The 19,995-nt window shown below is 48.1% G+C and overlaps 1 protein-coding gene across 4 annotated transcripts in view; it reads left to right on the forward strand.

Annotated features, from left to right (window-relative positions):
* Positions 1-19,995, forward strand: part of DDHD1 (DDHD domain containing 1) — a 57,242-nt gene that overhangs the window by 10,444 nt on the left and 26,803 nt on the right. For 2 of the 4 annotated variants that reach the window (XM_073577944.1, XM_073577945.1), the window contains exons 2-4: positions 15,093-15,266; positions 17,576-17,677; positions 19,858-19,986. In XM_073577944.1, coding sequence (XP_073434045.1) covers positions 15,093-15,266; positions 17,576-17,677; positions 19,858-19,986 — 405 coding nt within the window. The remainder of the gene's footprint in view (positions 1-15,092; positions 15,267-17,575; positions 17,678-19,857; positions 19,987-19,995) is intronic. The other 2 variants (XM_073577947.1, XM_073577946.1) reach the window with 1 other exon arrangement.

Raw genomic sequence — 19,995 nt, forward strand, 5'->3', positions numbered from 1 at the left:
TCCCCCCGTATACAGCATGAGCCCCACACAGCCTCCCCCCGTATACAGCATGAGCCCCACACAGCCTCCCCCCGTATACAGCATGAGCCCCACACAGCCTCCCCCCGTATACAGCATGAGCCCCACACAGCCTCCCCCCGTATACAGCATGAGCCCCACACAGCCTCCCCCCGTATACAGCATGAGCCCCACACAGCCTCCCCCCGTATACAGCATGAGCCCCACACAGCCTCCCCCCGTATACAGCATGAGCCCCACACAGCCTCCCCCCGTATACAGCATGAGCCCCACACAGCCTCCCCCCGTATACAGCATGAGCCCCACACAGCCTCCCCCGTATACAGCATGAGCCCCACACAGCCTCCCCCCGTATACAGCATGAGCCCCACACAGCCTCCCCCCGTATACAGCATGAGCCCCACACAGCCTCCCCCCGTATACAGCATGAGCCCCACACAGCCTCCCCCCGTATACAGCATGAGCCCCACACAGCCTCCCCCCGTATACAGCATGAGCCCCACACAGCCTCCCCCCGTATACAGCATGAGCCCCACACAGCCTCCCCCCGTATACAGCATGAGCCCCACACAGCCTCCCCCCGTATACAGCATGAGCCCCACACAGCCTCCCCCCGTATACAGCATGAGCCCCACACAGCCTCCCCCCGTATACAGCATGAGCCCCACACAGCCTCCCCCCGTATACAGCATGAGCCCCACACAGCCTCCCCCCGTATACAGCATGAGCCCCACACAGCCTCCCCCCGTATACAGCATGAGCCCCACACAGCCTCCCCCCGTATACAGCATGAGCCCCACACAGCCATCCCCCGTATACAGCATGAGCCCCACACAGCCTTCCCCCGTATACAGCATGAGCCCCACACAGCCTTCCCCCGTATACAGCATGAGCCCCACACAGCCTTCCCCCGTATACAGCATGAGCCCCACACAGCCTTCCCCCGTATACAGCATGAGCCCCACACAGCCTCCCCCCCGTATACAGCATGAGCCCCACACAGCCTCCCCCGTATACAGCATGAGCCCCACACAGCCTCCCCCCGTATACAGCATGAGCCCCACACAGCCTCCCCCCGTATACAGCATGAGCCCCACACAGCCTCCCCCCGTATACAGCATGAGCCCCACACAGCCTCCCCCCGTATACAGCATGAGCCCCACACAGCCTCCCCCCGTATACAGCATGAGCCCCACACAGCCTCCCCCCGTATACAGCATGAGCCCCACACAGCCTCCCCCCGTATACAGCATGAGCCCCACACAGCCTCCCCCCGTATACAGCATGAGCCCCACACAGCCTCCCCCCCGTATACAGCATGAGCCCCACACAGCCTCCCCCCGTATACAGCATGAGCCCCACACAGCCTCCCCCCGTATACAGCATGAGCCCCACACAGCCTCCCCCCGTATACAGCATGAGCCCCACACAGCCTCCCCCCGTATACAGCATGAGCCCCACACAGCCTCCCCCCGTATACAGCATGAGCCCCACACAGCCTCCCCCCGTATACAGCATGAGCCCCACACAGCCTCCCCCCGTATACAGCATGAGCCCCACACAGCCTCCCCCCGTATACAGCATGAGCCCCACACAGCCTCCCCCCGTATACAGCATGAGCCCCACACAGCCTCCCCCCGTATACAGCATGAGCCCCACACAGCCTCCCCCCGTATACAGCATGAGCCCCACACAGCCTCCCCCCGTATACAGCATGAGCCCCACACAGCCTCCCCCCGTATACAGCATGAGCCCCACACAGCCTCCCCCCGTATACAGCATGAGCCCCACACAGCCTCCCCCCGTATACAGCATGAGCCCCACACAGCCTCCCCCCGTATACAGCATGAGCCCCACACAGCCTCCCCCCGTATAGAGCATGAGCCCCACACAGCCTCCCCCCGTATAGAGCATGAGCCCCACACAGCCTCCCCCCGTATACAGCATGAGCCCCACACAGCCTCCCCCCGTATACAGCATGAGCCCCACACAGCCTCCCCCCGTATACAGCATGAGCCCCACACAGCCTCCCCCCGTATACAGCATGAGCCCCACACAGCCTCCCCCCGTATACAGCATGAGCCCCACACAGCCTCCCCCCGTATACAGCATGAGCCCCACACAGCCTCCCCCCGTATACAGCATGAGCCCCACACAGCCTCCCCCCGTATACAGCATGAGCCCCACACAGCCTCCCCCCGTATACAGCATGAGCCCCACACAGCCTCCCCCCGTATAGAGCATGAGCCCCACACAGCCTCCCCCCGTATAGAGCATGAGCCCCACACAGCCTCCCCCCGTATACAGCATGAGCCCCACACAGCCTCCCCCCGTATACAGCATGAGCCCCACACAGCCTCCCCCCGTATACAGCATGAGCCCCACACAGCCTCCCCCGTATACAGCATGAGCCCCACACAGCCTCCCCCGTATACAGCATGAGCCCCACACAGCCTCCCCCCGTATACAGCATGAGCCCCACACAGCCTCCCCCCGTATACAGCATGAGCCCCACACAGCCTCCCCCCGTATACAGCATGAGCCCCACACAGCCTCCCCCCGTATACAGCATGAGCCCCACACAGCCTCCCCCCGTATACAGCATGAGCCCCACACAGCCTCCCCCCGTATACAGCATGAGCCCCACACAGCCTCCCCCCGTATACAGCATGAGCCCCACACAGCCTCCCCCGTATACAGCATGAGCCCCACACAGCCTCCCCCCGTATACAGCATGAGCCCCACACAGCCTCCCCCCGTATACAGCATGAGCCCCACACAGCCTCCCCCCGTATACAGCATGAGCCCCACACAGCCTCCCCCCGTATACAGCATGAGCCCCACACAGCCTCCCCCCGTATACAGCATGAGCCCCACACAGCCTCCCCCCGTATACAGCATGAGCCCCACACAGCCTCCCCCCGTATACAGCATGAGCCCCACACAGCCTCCCCCCGTATACAGCATGAGCCCCACACAGCCTCCCCCCGTATACAGCATGAGCCCCACACAGCCTCCCCCCGTATACAGCATGAGCCCCACACAGCCTCCCCCCGTATACAGCATGAGCCCCACACAGCCTCCCCCCGTATACAGCATGAGCCCCACACAGCCTCCCCCCGTATACAGCATGAGCCCCACACAGCCTCCCCCCGTATACAGCATGAGCCCCACACAGCCTCCCCCCGTATACAGCATGAGCCCCACACAGCCTCCCCCCGTATACAGCATGAGCCCCACACAGCCATCCCCCGTATACAGCATGAGCCCCACACAGCCTTCCCCCGTATACAGCATGAGCCCCACACAGCCTTCCCCCGTATACAGCATGAGCCCCACACAGCCTTCCCCCGTATACAGCATGAGCCCCACACAGCCTTCCCCCGTATACAGCATGAGCCCCACACAGCCTTCCCCCGTATACAGCATGAGCCCCACACAGCCTTCCCCCGTATACAGCATGAGCCCCACACAGCCTTCCCCCGTATACAGCATGAGCCCCACACAGCCTTCCCCCGTATACAGCATGAGCCCCACACAGCCTTCCCCCGTATACAGCATGAGCCCCACACAGCCTTCCCCCGTATACAGCATGAGCCCCACACAGCCTTCCCCCGTATACAGCATGAGCCCCACACAGCCTTCCCCCGTATACAGCATGAGCCCCACACAGCCTCCCCCCGTATACAGCATGAGCCCCACACAGCCTCCCCCCCGTATACAGCATGAGCCCCACACAGCCTCCCCCCCGTATACAGCATGAGCCCCACACAGCCTCCCCCCGTATACAGCATGAGCCCCACACAGCCTCCCCCCGTATACAGCATGAGCCCCACACAGCCTCCCCCCGTATACAGCATGAGCCCCACACAGCCTCCCCCCGTATACAGCATGAGCCCCACACAGCCTCCCCCCGTATACAGCATGAGCCCCACACAGCCTCCCCCCGTATACAGCATGAGCCCCACACAGCCTCCCCCCGTATACAGCATGAGCCCCACACAGCCTCCCCCCGTATACAGCATGAGCCCCACACAGCCTCCCCCCGTATACAGCATGAGCCCCACACAGCCTCCCCCCGTATACAGCATGAGCCCCACACAGCCTCCCCCCGTATACAGCATGAGCCCCACACAGCCTCCCCCCGTATACAGCATGAGCCCCACACAGCCTCCCCCCGTATACAGCATGAGCCCCACACAGCCTCCCCCCGTATACAGCATGAGCCCCACACAGCCTCCCCCCGTATACAGCATGAGCCCCACACAGCCTCCCCCCGTATACAGCATGAGCCCCACACAGCCTCCCCCCGTATACAGCATGAGCCCCACACAGCCTCCCCCCGTATACAGCATGAGCCCCACACAGCCTCCCCCCCGTATACAGCATGAGCCCCACACAGCCTCCCCCCGTATACAGCATGAGCCCCACACAGCCTCCCCCCGTATACAGCATGAGCCCCACACAGCCTCCCCCCGTATACAGCATGAGCCCCACACAGCCTCCCCCCGTATACAGCATGAGCCCCACACAGCCTCCCCCCGTATACAGCATGAGCCCCACACAGCCTCCCCCCGTATACAGCATGAGCCCCACACAGCCTCCCCCCGTATACAGCATGAGCCCCACACAGCCTCCCCCATATACAGCATGAGCGCCACACTGCCTCTCTATAAATACAGCATGAGCCCCACACAGCCTCCCTATATACACTGCATGAGGCCTCCCTATATCCACTGCATGAGCCCCCCCCCCCACAGCCTCCCTATATACACCACTGCATGAGGCCCTACACAGCCTCCCTATATACACTGCCTGAGGCCCCACACAGCCTCCCTATACTGCCTGAGGCCCCACACAGCCTCCTTATATACACTGCATGTCACCCCACACACCCTTCCTATATATACTGCATGTCGCCCCACACACCCTCCCTATATATACTGCCTGTGGCCCCACACACCCTCTTTATATATACTGCCTGTGGCCCCACACACCCTCTTTATATATACTGCCTGTGGCCCCACACACCCTCTTTATATATACTGCCTGTGGCCCCACACACCCTCTTTATATATACTGCCTGTGGCCCCACACACCCTCTTTATATATACTGCCTAAGGCCCCACACACCCTCTTTATATATACTGCCTGTGGCCCCACACACCCTCTTTATATATACTGCCTGTGGCCCCACACACCCTCTTTATATATACTGCCTGTGGCCCCACACACCCTCTTTATATATACTGCCTGTGGCCCCACACACCCTCTTTATATATACTGCCTGTGGCCCCACACACCCTCTTTATATATACTGCCTGTGGCCCCACACACCCTCTTTATATATACTGCCTAAGGCCCCACACACCCTCTTTATATATACTGCCTAAGGCCCCACACACCCTCTTTATATATACTGCCTAAGGCCCCACACACCCTCTTTATATATACTGCCTGAGGCCCCACACCCTCTTTATATATACTGCCTGAGGCCCCACACAGCCTCCCTGTATATACTGCCTGAGGCCCCACACAGCCTCCCTGTATATACTGCCTGAGGCCCCACACAGCCTCCCTGTATATACTGCCTGAGGCCCCACACAGCCTCCCTGTATATACTGCCTGAGGCCCCACACAGCCTCCCTGTATATACTGCCTGAGGCCCCACACAGCCTCCCTGTATATACTGCCTGAGGCCCCACACAGCCTCCCTGTATATACTGCCTGAGGCCCCACACAGCCTCCCTGTATATACTGCCTGAGGCCCCACACAGCCTCCCCTTGCACAACATATCGCCCCCATAGCCTCCCCATGCGCTACACGTCATGCCCATAGCCTCCACATGCCCACCCAAACATTCCATACATATGAGAAAAAAAAAAAAGACCACCACATACCTCGGTCCCATTCCCCGGCGCTCTGCTTCCCTCTCTGCCTCCAGTGCGCTGACTCTTTGCAGTACACAGATGACTCGATGAAATGATGTCATCGCGTCAGCTGTTTCACACGCTGATTATTGGAGGAAGTGGCCGGAGACCCCTCCTCCACCAGTGCAGTTAGTGCAGATGGAGACAGCGAGCGGGCAGGCACGGTGAAGCCCGCGGACCTCTGATTTCCAGCCCCAGGGCTGTTTAGGGCCATGGGCCGGAATGAGACAGCCAGAGGGCTGAATGTGGCCCGCAGGCCGCACTTTGCCCAGGTCTGTATTAAAGGATGATGTTGTATGCTAAGAACCATCAGAACCGATTTAGCTGAAAGAGCATGTTGGATTTGTAGGTATTAGTAAAAAGTGTTATTAAACAAATTAAATTCCTTTTGGAGCTGTTGAAAACTTTTAAGGACATAGGACAATTATTTACAAACTATCGACCAGATCCCTTTTTTGCTCCGAAACAGAAAAACCCTTTAACTTTGATACTTCACCCAAATTGACATGTATTTGGTGAAACCCTTAATACCCATAAGTTTCTTTCCTCTGTCTCACACTTTATTAATAACACCAATGTGGGAGTAAGGGTCCCGTTACATTTAGCGATCCCGACAACGATATGACCCGGTCAGGATCGCTGGTGCATCTTTAAATGGTCGCTAGTGAGCTGCCAAACAGGCAGATCTCACCAGCGACGTAGCAGCGGTCGTTACTTACTTGTCAGACGCGGCGATGACGTCCTCCCGCCCGCGTCCATGCGTCGCTCGTCGGTGCCAGCAGGAAGCCGCCGACGAGAAACGGCCCAGGACATTCTCGCGCGATCAGCGATAGCCAGCGAGGGGAGCCGGTCGGAGGTAAGTGTCACATATAGCAATATCGCTGCTTCGTCACAAAATCGGTGACGCGCTAGCGATATCACTATGTGTGATGCCCCTTAAGATGATTCCCTCCAGGAGAAATCCCAGACTCCAGAAAACAGACAGACAAATGGCACAGGTTGCAAATTTGTTGCCATCTCCCAATTATACCTCCCTGAACCAAGGGAAGACTGGCATCTGTGGCTAAAGGGCATATCTTGAACATTTTCTACATGCATGATGTCTGGTCACTGTGGGCGACACCACCGTTGTTTGGAACTAGCTGCATTAGATCCTGTTACAACATGTTGTGCACCCACACCTGAAAAACAAGGAGACATTACTTTTACTCGTGCTCGAAATCCACTATAGGCAGGGGATCTCCAGTGAAGATTATCTGTATTGTTCCTTGTGTATCTGTAAGTGACCCCAGTGACTATTAGTAAATTGCCCCCTCTGCTCTGATTATGTGTGTGTGCAACTCAGTCTCCATAATTACCACTTATACTCTAGGGACGTGGAACATACGCAGCGCCATCTGTGTGATATGGGTCAGAGTGCAAGGCTCATTACACATACAGGAAAATAAACATTTATCTTAGGGTTATTTTATATGTGTATAAAAAAAAAAGTTGTATAAATGTTTAATTTCTTTTGCTACTTTGCACAATTGTAACATGACCTTTTCCACAAGTCAGTCTAAATACAGGGGTCGTCTCATATTAAATAGGTATAAATATGAAAGTAAAAATCAATTGCAATTAGTGTCGCTGGTATAAGATGATAGGGAATTTAAACTGTGAGCCCCCATCGAGGACAGTGATGATAATGTGTGCAAACTGTAAAGCGCTGCGGAATATGTTAGCGCTATATAAAAATAAAGATTATAATTATATGAAGGAAGAAATAGCTTGAACCACAATACTCTTAGTCTTAGATTAAAAATCTAATGGCACACGTTGGTTTTTTACGCTCATCTGCATGAGCCTGAAAAAGTGTCTTTAAAGGGTTGGTTGCTGCATCCAGCCACCTTTTATTTCCCTTGTGCTTCTCCCATTCTGCAGAAGCTAAGCTGTGATTGCAGCATGGGAGAATGCTAAATTCTTGGACCAAGCAAACATCTGGACTGCATTGACCCACAGCAAGATGGAGGCATTGGATCTGTGTTCCCCTGAAGAAAGATGATGCTACATCCCTTTAAGGCTAAGCCAGCTGATGTAGTTGAGTGTTAGCTCTTTCATACCCATAGATGCCTAATAAAGCACCCATCATGGTGCCTGAGGTGGAACTTGAAGCTTCTGGACCCCAATGCAAAGTCTGACAATTTCCCTCCCTAACCATGTAACGTCTGATACTAGTGTTTTGGGGTGATCGGTCCTGGGTGTGACCACTACCTCTGATTCCTCTACAGTGGGGAAAATAAGTATATGATACACTGCTGAATTTACAAGTTTTCCCACCTACAAAGAATGGCGAGGTCTGTCATTTTTATCGCAGGTGCCAGGACTGTGGAGTTGGTAAGCCAAACCACTGACTCCGACTCCTCAATTTCCCTGACTTCCGACTCCACAGCACTGGTCACTACTGAGCATGTACATAAAGTGCAGCACAGATTCATCTCAACTAAAATCCCAGATCCTCACTCAGATTAGGAATAAAACAGATCTTTATAGGACATTTCATAACTTTCCAAAATTATTATGAAAACATTTACAGCACATCCTGGCACTGAACCAAATTATATATTTTAGGAGCTGTATCAATAGAGCATGATCCATCAATAGCAAGTCTATGAATTATGTCTATGTAGAATCTAGTGTGCAAGCATCTTCCCTGAAGAACCCTGAATGGGGAAAACACGTCGGGAGGCACATGGTGTTGAGAGCCACTTCACTACCAGGGCCAGCTGTGGGCTGCCCTTGTTCAGGGCAGGAGCTATGGGGTTTAGGGCTAAAGGGGGGTTTTACACTAAGCGATATCGCTAGCAATATCGCTAAAACGTCACTGGTTTTGTGACGTTATAGCGATATCGCTATGTGTGATACTTACCAACGACCGGCTCCCCCGCTGTCCATCGCTGATCGCACGAGAATGTCCGGCTCCATTTCTCGTCGGGCGCTTCCTGCTGTGACGACGAGCGACGCGTGGAGGCGGGCGGGAGGATGTCAGGATCGCTGTGTGTGAAAGGTGAGTATCGTGCGCTGCGTCGCTGCTGCATCGCTGTGAGATATTTCTGTGTGAAAGCTCACTAGCGATCATTTAGCGATACACCAGCGATCCTGACCGGGTCGGATCGCTGGTGCATCGCTAAATGTAAAAGGGCCTTAACTCAGATATTTGAGGGACATCTAGGACCTCCTACCTGGCTGAGAGGTAGGACATATGTCTGGTGTATTGAGAATTCCCTTTGGATCAAACCTGGGTGAGACAGTTTCAGACTGTCTTTCTATGTTTTAGTTCTAATTTAATGAGTATTCAAAATAGATTTATATCTGGACCTGATATATAATAATAATAATCTCTTTATATAGCGCCAACATATGCCGCAGCACTTTACATACACGGGGCTCACAATCTAAATTCCCTATAGGTATGTCTTTGGAATGTGGGGGGAAAACGGAGAACCCGGATGAAACCCACGCAAACACGGAGAGAACATGCAAACTCCTTGCAGATGTTGTCCTTGTTGGGATTTGAACCCAGGACCCCAGCGCTGTAAGGCTGCAGTGCTGCCCACACATATATAAGTGAGCCGAACCACTGTTGGCTTCACAAGAATAGGGGTGAACTAAAGTAAAAAAGTAATATTAATGTCACCTTAAATAGAAAAACTGAATGCCTTCTAGGTCCACCACTGGGGATATATATGTGAAGCGTGTTCTATTTATGTGATTCTTATAAGTTAGCCTCTGCTTCACCTAAACACATTTAAATTGATACTTGAGATGTGCAGGATATAAGTGCGGTGATCTTATTAGTTCCTGAATCATTACTGGTGGATAATGCGAACGGTGGTTCTGTTTTGTGTTTCTAATTACGGTAATAATTTGAACCACTGATATGTGGTCTGAGATGCAGCATCCCTAATGGGGACATACTATTTTCATCCCATTTCTCACTTTTTTATTTGGGCTCATTTGAGTCTACTAGTATCTTTAGTGCAAGCTGAACCGATGTCCGCTCCACCACATTTTTATAGTATTTGAAGACAGTGTATATGTGATCTGTCAGACTTGTTCGGGTTTACTATGTTTAATAATACCGTATATACTCGTGTATAAGCCGAGATCCCCCCCGCACCCCCCACCCCGCAACTGGGAAAACTTAGTGACTCGCGTATAAGCCTAGGGTGGAAAATGCAGCAGCTACTGGTAAATTTCAAAAATTAAAATGGATACCAATAAAAGTAAAATTAATTGAGACATCAGTAGGTTAAATGTTTTTGAATAGCCATATTGAATCAGGAGCCCCATATAATGCTCCATACAGTTTATGATGGCCCCATAAGATGCTCCGTACAAAATACAACCCATATAATGCTGCACAAAGGTTAATAATGCCCCCCACAAGATGCTCCATAGAATAATATGCCCCATAAGATGCTCCATAGATTATGCCCCCATAAGATGCTCCATAGATTATGCCCCCATAAGATGCTCCATAGATTATGCCCCCATAAGATGCTCCATAGATTATGCCCCCATAAGATGCTCCATAGATTATGCCCCCATAAGATGCTCCATAGATTATGCCCCCATATGCTGCCTCATAGAATATGCTCCATAGAATATGCCCCCATATGCTGATCCATAGAATATGCCCCCATAAGATGCTCCATATATTATGCCCCCATATGCTGCAAAAAAAAAAAAAAAATGCCATACTCGCCTCTCCTGCTCAGGACCCGGCATCTGAGATATTCAACTGTCCGCGGTCCATCGTTGCTCACCGCTGTCTGCCGCTTCCTGTGTCAGTGACTGTTCAGCCAGCAGAGGGCGCAGCGCGCAGTAACCACTACACTGCGCCCCCTGCTGCCTAGATGTCACAGACAGAGGACGCAGCAGACAGCGGTGAGCAGCAATGGACCCCGGACAGGTGAATATCGCTATACTTACCCCCTCTCTGCAGCTCCGCTTCTCCACGATCTGCATTCAGCGGTCACGTGGTACCACTCATTACACTCATGAATATGTGCATATTCATGAGTTTAATGAGCGGTACCACATGACCGCTGAAGAGAGACTGTGCCAGGGGTGGTAAGTATGATCTCTGACACCCCCGCTCCCCCTCCCCCGCCAACCCCCAGGTATATGACTTGTGTATAAGCGGAGAGGGGGACTTTCAGCCCCAGAAAATGGGCTGAAAATCTCGGCTTATACACGAGTATATATGGTACTTGAGTTTATGGTATATGAGCGTCTTATTGCCCCCTCCCCACCCCGACATTTTATATGTTTATTATTCTAACAACATTAAGTGTTATATTATTCTGTAATCTTCTCTGGATGCTGAATCTATACTGATTGGTGAGTAGGGAGTTTTCTTGGTGATTGGAGGTACCTCTCCTTTATCACCCTCACTTGTTGTATTTTAGGAGTCGGTCTATTTTATACCTACTTAAACTCTGACTCCACCAAAATGGACACCAACGCCACAGCCCTGGCAGGTACACTTCAACTGTGAGAGACAGAATCTAAAAATAAAAACCAGAAAATCACATTGTATGGAGAAGGGGGCCAAAATCCCTGCTGCAGTGTGTGCAAACCTGGCCAAGAACTACAGGAAACGTCTGACCTCTGTAACTGCAAACAAAGGTTTCTGGGCAAAATATTAAGTTCTGTTTTTCTATTGCATCAAATACTTATTTCATGCAATAAATGCAAATATTTAATTGGCTCAGTGGATAGCACTGCAGCCTTGCAGCGCTGGAGTCCTGGGTTCGAATCCCACCAAGGACAACATCTGCAAGGAGTTTGTATGTTCTCCCTGTGTTTGCGTGGGTTTCCTCCAGGTACTCCGGTTTCCTCCCACATTCCAAAGACATACTGATAGGGAATTTAGATTGTGAGCCCCATCGGGGACAGTGATGATAATGTGTGCAAAACTGTAAAGCGCTGCGGAATATGTTAGCGCTATATAAAAATAAAGATTCTGTTTCTTATAGTTGTAGTTTACCTACAATAAAAACTACAGACCTCCATTCTTTGTAGGTGGGAAAACTTGCGTAATTGGCAGTGTATGAAATATTTATTTTCCAACTGTATGTGCTACGGATGTTTCTTCTGCCTCTATCACCCGATATCATGGAAGGAATGATCGTTTGATCGTTTTAGTGATAAGCGGTGACACACAGGCTGAGGATGGCATACCACAGCAGCCGCAGATCAACGGGTTTAGTCCTTCCCCTGCTCTGGCGGTTCCCTGAGCTGCTTTATCCCTAAGCTTTATCTCTTTAGCCTCATATCCTTTAACTAATGTCATTCCTTATATATAGGACTTCGCATCCGAGTCCTTTCAATTTATTCACACAGTCTACCTAGAATTCACTTTTTACTCCTTGGGCCATGGCCAAACAAATGTACTGTCCATAGTCTCATGTCCTAATAGTCTGCAGTCATTTAAAACCTACCGATCATCCTTCGTTCCCTTTTTCTCAGATACTGAAATGGTCGATGTCATGACTAGACATTTTTACCGGTGTGTTTCAAAAAAAATTGTGGATCGTTTGCCTCCTTCAACCTCTATGTATCACTGCTGAATTAATTACACAGTGTTCTAAACTATTATGCAAATGCTATTTTTCTCTGATTTTTCTAAATGGTTGATGCAAATGAGTTAATATAATGTTCTGATCATCAACCATTAGAGGATAAATCGCAGTTCATTGGATAAAACACCCAATGATAACTTAAAATGCATCCAATTATTCTGTACAACAGAGATTACAAACATTTTATAGATTGTAAAGTATTGAAAATGGTCATTTGTTGAATTTGCAACATTAAGAGGTCACATTTACTGAAATCAAAAGCATTTTCAATCAAAAACATCCTAACAGGCCATGTTTAAATAGAAGCATGTATTTCCCAATTCTTGCATCCCTTGAACTTGTGAGTTTTTGGAGAGTTTCTGCTTGAATTTTTTTGCCAGATGTGAGAATCGCCTCCCAGAGATGGTGTTTTGATGTGATCTGCCTCCCACCCTCATAGAGCTTTTTCTTGAGGATACTTCAAAGGTTCTCAATAGAGTTGTGGTCAGTGGAGGATGGTAGTCACCCTTTCTCTCCCTTTAATATCCATAACAGCCAATGACTCTCAGGTTACTTTCAGCATGAGAATGAGGCATTGTCAGCATGAAGATTTTGCTACGGATGGCACGGTTAATCTTTGTGTCTTAGAAGAAGGCGGTCAGCCAGAAACTCTATATAGTTTGCCAGGATCATTTTCACACGTATAGGGGGCCTACTAGATCTCTTCCCATGATTCCGGCTCAAAACAAGACTGCCATATCCTTGCTGGCATTGCAGCATTGTTTGGGACAAGGTGGACATCCACTACACATTCATTTGGTCCATCTAGGGTTGCACAGCACTCCTCAGTAAGCAAGACTGGTTTTAAAATTCTTCTTTGTCTGGGCTCACTGCAACTGGCTCTACTTGAGCACTGTCAATGTGGAAGATCCTACACCTTGAGGTTCACCCGACTCCAGAGGCACAAGCAGATTCAGATATCTGTTTGTTCCTTTGTAATAGTATTTTAGCAGCTGCTATCTTAATCCAATGAATTTGTCTAGCAGAAACCTTCCTCATTATGCCTTTACCTGCACAAACCCGTCCATGCACTATATCAGCCACAAATCTCTTCACAGTACAATGATCATGCTTATTTTTCTGAACTATCCAATGGTTTCATACATTGTCAAAAGTATGTGATAAATGCAGGATGCAGAAGGTAAAATGAGTAAAACTTGTAACAAAACCCTATTGCAAAAACACTTTTTAGCAAACAACGCATGCGTTTTGAATAAAAAGTCCACAAAGGTGCCCATGACCTTAGTCCTCAGTACATTTCTTGCAAGGCTCATCATGGGAGACCACAATGAGGCTTTTCATGGGATTAGTTATAGCACTTTCCTAGCTGTTTCTATGGGTACAGTTGTGATGTGGGTTTTGTAATGAGACATGTCATAACTTTTCACATGGCTATTCCTATTACATTTGACTTTGTGTGTAGCTCCCGTCTTATTGCATTGATATTTTAGCACCAAAGATCTGATTCTTTGCATTTAATGGTAATTCTTGACTATGGCCTATCTACCTGTGTACCCTGCTGCGACCATTTTCATCTGTGTCTCTTTGCCTCATACAAATGTTCACTGTAATGTCAGTAGATTGTTTCCTACGCTCATCTTTCTCTCCTGAAATAATCAGTGCTCCTGTGAGTGTTTTGTTTTTCTCTCCTTTTAGCTTTACACTGTTATTCACACCCCCATCATTCACACCCCCATCCCAGAGAAAAGTTATCCCCCTACCTATAAGATGGGAGAGAACTTTCTAATCACTGGGACTCCCAGTGGTCCTGAGATCTTGATTTAGCGCCCATTGTGATGTGATTGGAGCTGCAAAGCCCTGATTTCAGTATTGCTGGAGTAGTAGCTGTTGCACCCCCAGTTATTTCCTATGCCACGTGTACAGGATACTTTATATTTCTTTTTTTGCAAATAACCCTTTAAGGCATGCATTATCAGCCAGTGTAGGATTTCAATGTAATTGAAAAGGTACACTGGAGAACACGAGATCTGAGGTTGCACTGGAAATTGATCTACGTTTTCATGGGATTTTTTTTGGGGATTTGAAATTCAAATGACTTCACATTCATCTTATTTGTTTGTGTCCTTGCATTTGTAAGTCGCTTTTAGTCAGCTGATCAGAATCCGGTATAAGAGTGTCTGTGTAAAACCTACTGTATTTGGTTAGTTGGACTTTTAACCCATACAGGACCAGGCCATTTTTACCCCTTTTAGATGACACATAATATATAAATAGAATTTTTTTTTTTTCCATCTTGTCTTCCAGTTCTAATAACTTGTGCTCTGCCAGGAATAGAGTAGTGAATGTTAAATCCCCAGTGGTGACATACATGACCCTATTCTTGCTAGATGTGGGACCCTCCCCTATCATCCTAGGTCCCCAATTAGAGACATTTCACTGTTTAGTTGCTATGTATATAAAAGTCACATCCAGTTTTTCTAGATTCCATATCCTAGCTGTTGATTTTTCTTGCAGAGAGCGATAAAATCCCTGTGATGCGAGGGCAATGGTTCATTGATGGCACATGGCAACCTCTCGATGAAGACGAGAGCAACTTGATTGAACAGGAACATCTTGCTTGCTTTAGGGGTCAACAGATGCACGACAACTTCGACCTGGAAGTGGCGAAGCCCGTGGACCACAAGGACGGTGAGAGTGTTTGTTATTTAAAACTTAAAGGAAAACTGTCACCTCGGAAACGGGTACTGGGAGAAAATTTACTTTTCTGCTCCCGGGACTTGCCAGCTTTCAGTCATGGGGGCACAGAGCAGCTACAGTCACCGTTAACTATATTGTGATCCGCGGCTGTAAACGCTCCCCGGCACTTTGATTGCTCACTGTGCACAGATGCGCTGCAGAGCCTGCTGTCAAAGTGTCGGACCATGCTTACAGCCTCCTCACAGTGTAGTCATTGGTGCTGTTAGCGCTGGCTGTAGCCACTCCGTGCAAGACCCCATGACTGAAAGTCTGCGGCTCCTGGAAGGAAATCGTGCATTTTCTCCCGGTAGCCTCGCTTTCTGTAATGTGGATGGACAGCATTGTAATGCTATTAACCTGAAGATTAACCCTATAGCTGGAGGTACATAGCATTTTCTGTGGTGATATATTCCCTTTAAAGGTGGGATCTGGCACACTAATCACTTGTACATCTGGAGGTAAATAGAGAAAATTAATAGGACCAGTCCTATTAATGCCTTTCCCTGGTCGGTATCAAGAATTCCCTGTTGATGAAGTGTGCAGAGCCAGAAAATCCTTTTTACATTTTTTTTTTTGTGTTTGAAGCAATAATGTCAACCTTTCACTAATCGCATGTTTTATGCATTAAATCAGTAATTTCCATCCTGTGACTCTCCAGCTGTGTAGAAACGACCACTCTCGGTCTTCAGCCTTCAGGGCAGGCTGGGACTTAAGTTTTGCAACCGCTTGTGAGCCATAAGGTTTGTTCTACTTCCAAAACAGTGTTTCCTCTGCCGTGATCGGAATCAATGTATTTCTTAATTTGCCTATGATTTTTCCGATGTGATGTCAATATGTAATTATCTGATAGTTGGGGTATTATGATTTTGTTCTTGGGGATCATTGTGCTCCTCTGGTTTTGTATCCACAAACTAATTCCTGTTAACATGGAAGCCAGTATGTCCTCTTGTCATGCAAAGTCTTCATTACTTCGCTATAAGCCATTGATTACTATTGATTGATTACTGATATATTGGAGTGGTAAATTTACTATTATTTATTATCCATAATCGTCAGAAGATTAATGTCAGGATTGTTGCATCTAATAACTGGGATCCACACTGAATACAAGAGTCTTACTTGGTGTGATCAAGCATGCACTTATCCTTTTGAAGACTCAAAAATGTAAGAAAAATGAATAATGTCATTAAGGCCCAAATAGAACTGATCAATGATGGGGTTGCGAATTTAAGCGACAAAGTGCTTAGCTTAGCTAAAAGTCTTTCATTCTTGGTCAAGGCCTAAGTATCGGCTTACCAAAAGTGACCGGTCTGCAAACCCTGTCTTATGAGGAAAGGTTGCAGGATTTGGGAATGTTTAGCTTGCAGAAGAGAAGACTTAATAGCTGTCTACAAATATCTCAAGGGCTGTCACATTGTAGAAGGATCATCTTTATTCTCATTTGCGCAAGGAAAGACTAGAAGCAATGGGATGAAACTGAATGGGAGGAGACACAGATTAGATATTAGGAAAAACTTTTTGACAGTTAGGGTGATCAATGAGTGGAACAGGCTGCCACGAGAAGTGGTGAGTTCTCCTTCAATGGAAGTCTTCAAACAGAGGCTGGACAGACATCTGTCTGGGATGATTTGGCGAATCCTGCTTTGAGCAGGGGGTTGGACCAGGAGGTCCCTTCCAACTCTACCATTCTATGATTCTATGACCTGTGGCACCTGGACTGACACTGTGAGACTCCGGCTTTTTAGTTTTTAATAGTAGTCAGACACATAAGAGCGATTCTCCTCGGATGCACGATTTGTGCATTTGCTAGAACAACAACTTGTTCCATCCATCACAACAGATGGAGACTTGCTATGTGTTTTCATTACTCGTTATTGATTAGACACCACAATTGTAGCAAGTAATCAATAATCACACAAGAAACTCCATCAGCAACATTGCCACAGGGAAAACCGTATGGATTGTAAGTAATCTAACATGCAGAGCGCCCCCTGTTAATAACCAGTGCCCCAATAGTTAAAAAAAAAAAAACAGATGAGGAGAAAACTAACCCGTATAATAGGTCGGTGTCAGATATAGGCGCACTTTATAGAGACTTTGCACGACAAAAGGAATATTAAAAGTAAAAAAAAAAATTGTAATAAAATTTTGCCGTGCATGCTATCATTACTGCTTTGCTCTTTTTACCGTTTTTAACACTGTGATAGTGAGAAGTTTTCCACTGAAAACCAAAGTAAAGTTCCCTGTCTTCACTTTGCTAGTTATCTACCACCTTGCTCCCTTCTCCCTCCCTTTCCCGTTCAATTGGAGAGGATATAACGAGAGCACAGATGCCCCATGCGCTAAAAGAAAGCGTTACGAAGGTACGGTAATCGAGCTCTGCCTAGTAGAAGGCTCTCTGGCCTTAGACGCTCTCACTAGAGTAGCATAGATGTCGCCTCTCGTGCTTTTTGCTGATGTGGTTAAGGTAGTTTTTGGGCAAACCGTAACAAGATCCATATAGATTTTTTTGTAGTTTTTAACGTCTTTTCTTGTGTTGCATTTTAACCACATGCCCCAGGTTACTACCTGGGCTAAATAGATGCAAGATTTCTAATTTTGCAGCCAACAATGCTCAATTTCCACCGCTTTTTCTTTTTTTTTTTGCAGCCTATTGATTATCACCATCCCAGTAATTACTTAAAGGGGTTTTCTTAGGTTGTTTCAGGAGCGCACCGCTCTTCTGCCTGGGTAGAGTGCTACTGAGGATTGACAGTTGGGACAAGGGACATGGTCACGCTGGAGCATGGGGACGCTCAAGCTGGACATATCCAGCCAGTGTCGGAGTCAGCGGCCCTAAAGCCCAGAGGCGGGGAGCAGTGTGCGCTTCTTGCTTTTAAAACTGCCCTCTCTTAAGACTTCATAGGTGGCCGGTAGCCAAAGCATTGAGCTGTCCGTAGAACGGAGAGGATTTTTTTTTTTAAATAAGAAGTAAATTCGCAATGTTTGTTTTTACAATCACTTTGCCATTTTACCCATTTAAGGAAATGTGACAACCCCTTTAAGACTTAAATTTGATAATTGATTGTCTATGATTACAGGTATCCAGCAATGTGGCTATGATGTTGCTCAGCCTGTAACTAAATGCATATTATGGATATCTGGTAAAGGGGCATTTATCTTATAACGTGATTGCGTATCACTAGGATATTCCATTTTTTTATAATCGGCGGGTGTACGACAAATCTGAGCCCCCCACTGATTTTGAGAATGAAAACGGTGCAGTGCTAGTTGAGCCCCGCGGCCTTCCCTGCTTCTGGCACTCATGGCCACGTGATGACACTGGGAGCTACAGCCATCCTCAACGGTTGTGATTGGGAGTGTGTGGCTAAGAACAATGTAGGGAACACAGCACTGATTGAATTCTGCTCCCCCCTCATTCTCGGGTCAGACAGAAGGTACCCATAGTTCAAAACCCTACTCATGATAATGTAATGTCATAGCTTTAGCAAATGGAAATCTCCCTTTAACTTTCTGAAAAGGATTTTTTTTGGGGGGATGGAATCCAAATGGTCGTTTAATTGCTCTATCTGCACACACAGTTAGTAGTTGGCGGTGTTAGGGATTGTAGTGTTGTCATATTGAAGTGATTAGGGTAACTGCCATACCCAGAATAGCTGCAACTTGTTAGATGGTGCAAAGCAAACATTGAAGACCTTCTTACAATGGACCCCATACACCCCCCGCGGGTCTGATCTATTGTAACAAAAGGGCTTCAATACTCTGATCCCCAAAATCTGTATAATTAGAGTGCACTCATTTTGCTTCTATTGGGATCTATTAACCAGACCCAGCTTGTTTTTCCAGTTTTGTTTCAGTTTGATCTCCTTTTTCCGTTTTTAATGAATAATCACCGCTTTTTGCTCAACAGACTGACTGTAATTGCAGTCACCCTAAACCTCCGTCCTTTACCGTTTGTTACTTGCAGCCAATCCGATGCTATCGGCCATGTCTGAGGGCACACTAGTCATTTAGAAACTCATATTGTAGATCTGGAGACAGTCATAAGCCTTTAATATGCTTGTTAGTGACTAATAGTAATTTTGCAAAAGAGACTTTTCTCATGGAGGCTGGATCTTCAGAGATTTTTTTTTTTTTAATCTTTAGTTATTAATAGAAATTATTTTACATGTTTGGATAGTTACAATTTTGATGAAGGCCAGGATTTTACATGCTGAGAGTTGTAGTTTCACCACAGGTTGCACATTTGTGGTCTATCGGATGCACATACTGGACAAAGCAGACGTTTGTATATTCTACAGATATCTTAAGCTCATAGGCAGGAATACTGTAGATTTTTGGCTATTTACAAACTGTAACTTGATTTCTTGGATGGAAACCTGTAAGATTATCAATTCTGAGTCAAATTGCGTCATATGATATTTAATAGTTGCTCATTGTACTGTACAGTCACAGTTCCATATTTTGAGTGGCTATAAACCTGTCAGTATGTTATCGGACGCCAGTGTTTGAGAGACATGACTGTAATTCTTACGTTTTACAGCTGTCCACAGTCTGAAGTTAAGCCGCAGCCACGTGGATTGGCATAGCGTGGATGAAGTCTATCTCTACAGCGATGCAACTACTTCTAAAATAGCAAGGACTGTTACCCAAAAGTTGGGATTCTCCAAGGGTAAGATCA

The sequence above is a fragment of the Dendrobates tinctorius genome, unplaced genomic scaffold (genome assembly GCF_039654945.1).
Source record: "Dendrobates tinctorius isolate UK_male_01 unplaced genomic scaffold, ASM3965494v1 ptg000058l, whole genome shotgun sequence".
Lineage (NCBI taxonomy): Eukaryota > Metazoa > Chordata > Amphibia > Anura > Dendrobatidae > Dendrobates > Dendrobates tinctorius.